The sequence below is a fragment of the Rhinopithecus bieti genome, unplaced genomic scaffold, assembly GCF_001698545.2.
Source record: "Rhinopithecus bieti isolate Rb0 unplaced genomic scaffold, ASM169854v2 scaffold_574, whole genome shotgun sequence".
Classification (NCBI taxonomy): domain Eukaryota; kingdom Metazoa; phylum Chordata; class Mammalia; order Primates; family Cercopithecidae; genus Rhinopithecus; species Rhinopithecus bieti.
The window spans coordinates 4,764,581-4,767,555 of NW_016803605.1; the positions used below are offsets into that span (position 1 = coordinate 4,764,581).

Here is a 2,975-nt window from a genome sequence, read left to right on the forward strand (position 1 = left end):
TTTTTGAGACGGAGTCTTGCTTGTCACCCAGGCTGGAGTGCAGTGGTGTGATCTCAGCTCACTGCAACCTCTGCTTCCCAGGTTCAAGTGATTCTCCTGCCTCCGCCTCCGCCTCCAAAGTAGCTGGGATGACAGGCACCCGCCATCACGCCCAGCTAATTTTTGTATTTTTAGTAGAGACCGGTTTCACCATGTTGGCCAGACTGGCCTTGAACTCCTGACCTCAGATGATTCGCCCTCCTCAGCCTCCCAAAGTGCTAGGATTACAGGCATGAGCCACCGTGCCTGGCCAGCTTTCTTTCTTTCTTTTTTTTTTTTTAAGAGACAGGGTCTTCCTCTGTTGCCCAGGCTGGATGAAGTGCAGTGGTACCATCATAGCTCTCTGCAGTCCTGAACTCCTGGGCTCAAATAATCCTCCTGCCTCAGCACCCCCACCCCACTCCAAGTACCTGGGACTATAGGTGTGTGCCATCACACCCACCTAATTTTTTTTTTTTTTTTTTTTTTGAGATGGAGTCTCGCTCTGTCGCCCAGGCTGGAGTGCAGTGGCCGGATCTCAGCTCACTGCAAGCTCCGCCTCCCGGGTCCACGCCATTCTCCTGCCTCAGCCTCCCAAGTAGCTGGGACTACAGGCGCCCGCCATCTCGCCCGGCTAATTTTTTGTATTTTTTAAGTGGAGACGGGGTTTCACTGTGTTAGCCAGGATGGTCTCGACCTCCTGACCTTGTGATCCGCCCGCCTCGGCCTCCCAAAGTGCTGGGATTACAGGCCCACCTAATTTTTTAAAAATTGTTTTGTAGAGACAGGGTCTCGCTATGTTACAGGCTGGTCTGGAACTCCTGGGCTCAAGCAATCCTCCCGCCTCAACCTCCCAAAGTGCTATGAGTACAGGCTGGAGCCACAATGCCTGGCACAAAGCTTTTTTGAATCATTGACCCATTTGATGATCTGAAGGAAACTGATGACCCTCTCATCAGAAAAATACACATACAAACAGAACTTTACACAGTTTCACAGAGTTCACAGGCCCCCTAAAATGCACCCAAGGACTCCTAACCCCAGGGTAAGGAACTGTGGGCTGGGTGTCTACCAGATCCAACAGCCCACAATTTCATGATTGTTCAGAGCATGGAGAAAGCTATGCCTTGTCAAATAAAGAGAGCAGTGCAGTAACCCTAGCTGGGGGCCTCTTCACAGGCTACAGAGAAGGTTTACTTCTGCCTTACCGCACCAGGGGTCACAGTCACACTCCAGTCTTCCGTCTCATTGTTCAGCACTCCACACGTCGGAACTGGCAATATTCCTAAGGAAGAGAAGACCAGCACGCAAAGGCAGCTGGAGTCAGACTGCCTAGGATAGACTCACATTACAGCCTAAGATTGGGCCCTTTACAAGCTGCTTGATACTGGGACAGTGACAACCTCTCTGAACTTGTTTCTTCACTGGTCAAAGGGGATGAAAAGATATTACTGTTCTTACCAGGAAAATGCGATGATGCACGATGTTAGTTCAATGAATGCTAGCCATTATTATTTCAAGCTTTCTTCGAACCTGTCCGTCTGTCCTCTTTGGCCTACAGCAGCGCCCCGATCCTTTTCTCCCCATGCGACTTTACAGAAAACAGAGGCAGGGGGCCCAAAGAATGCCACCTCGCCAGGCTCTCTGGGAGGTCTGGATCCAGTCCAACCCCCACCCTCCCCAAAATAAGGGCTGGACTTTACCCGCCTCGTCCTGCAGCACGGCCAGGGACACGGTCACGCCCTCGGTGTCTCCGACCAGGGATGCGCTGACCGCAGGGCCGGACATTCGGATAAAAGGAGGGATGAAAACTAGGCGGGAAGGAAAGGGGATAAGGAGGGATTAGCAGTGGAAGAGTCACCGCCTAAGGTGTGTGTGGCGGCTTGCTTTGGCGGTCTCGACTCCCGAAGCTCCCGGGGGAGTCCAAGTCTAGCCCTTTTAACGCCCAGTCCCCTTAGCCCCGGCCCACCGAGGTCCCTGCAGCGCCGTACACACCCAGGTCCCCCCACACCAGCCTCAGGACGCCCTGCAGAAGGAGAAGCCTCGAAAGAAGAGCAGCCGGAGACTGGAAGCCCATGCTTTAGACCTCGCGGGCCGGGCACAGCAGAACCGCGCCCGCCGTAGAACCCGAGAAGGACTCAGACACGAAATCGCGGCAGCCACGGCCCCACCGCCGCCATCTTGTCAAGCGAACGCCCGGAGCTATGGCAACCACCAATCGGCGGCCGGCCAGGCGGAGTGCCGTGCTGTGATTGGATCAGCGGCAAGAGCGGGCACCCCGGCCCCGCCCACAAGGCCTTGCATTTTTGCTGCTTGACTCGTGGGGAAAGTGAGGGCGGAAAAACTACCTATCCGGTGCTCCACTTAGTACCTGGGTGACGAAACAATCTGTGCACCCATCCCCCGTGACACGCAATTTACCTCTATAACAACCTGTACATGGACCCCTGGGCCTAAAATAAAAGTTGAAAAAATCAAAATTAAAAAGGTCCTGAAAAGCGCAGCGGCGCTGGCCGGCGCGAGGTGGCTCAAAGCCTGTAATTCCCAGCACTTTTGGGAGGCCGAGACGGGCGGATCACCCGAGGTCAAGACCATCACTGGCCTAATCATGGTAAAACCCCGTCTCTACTAAAAATACAAAAACAGCCGGGCGACCTGCGTGGCCTGTAGTCCCAGCTACTCTGGAGCTGAGGCCAGAGAATGGCGAACCCGGGCAGGCCGAGCTTTCCAGGAGCCCTGAATCCGGCCACCGCACTCCAGCCCGGGCGACAGAGCAAGCACTCCCGTCTCAAAAAAAAAGAAAAAAAAAAAAAAGTAGGCGTGCGTTTTCAGCTCAAAAAACTGAGTTTTCCCCCCTACCTGGAATTAATCCAACAACAGCCAAGAGCGAGCTATAAGACACTGCGCTTCTAAATAAAAAGGGCGGAATTTGCTCCTTAATATAAACTTGATTTTGT

At 53.7% G+C, this 2,975-nt stretch overlaps 1 protein-coding gene across 2 annotated transcripts in view; it reads right to left on the bottom strand.

The window, feature by feature from the left end:
• TCTN2 (tectonic family member 2) overlaps window positions 1-2,224 on the bottom strand; it is a 43,304-nt gene extending 41,080 nt beyond the window's left edge. For both annotated transcript variants that reach the window (XM_017889789.1, XM_017889783.1), the window contains exons 1-3: window positions 2,014-2,224; window positions 1,722-1,829; window positions 1,227-1,303 (exon numbers count right to left, since the gene is read on the bottom strand). In XM_017889789.1, coding sequence (XP_017745278.1) covers window positions 1,227-1,303; window positions 1,722-1,829; window positions 2,014-2,095 — 267 coding nt within the window. In that variant the 5' untranslated portion in view covers window positions 2,096-2,224. The remainder of the gene's footprint in view (window positions 1-1,226; window positions 1,304-1,721; window positions 1,830-2,013) is intronic.
• Between the last annotated feature and the right edge of the window lie 751 nt (window positions 2,225-2,975).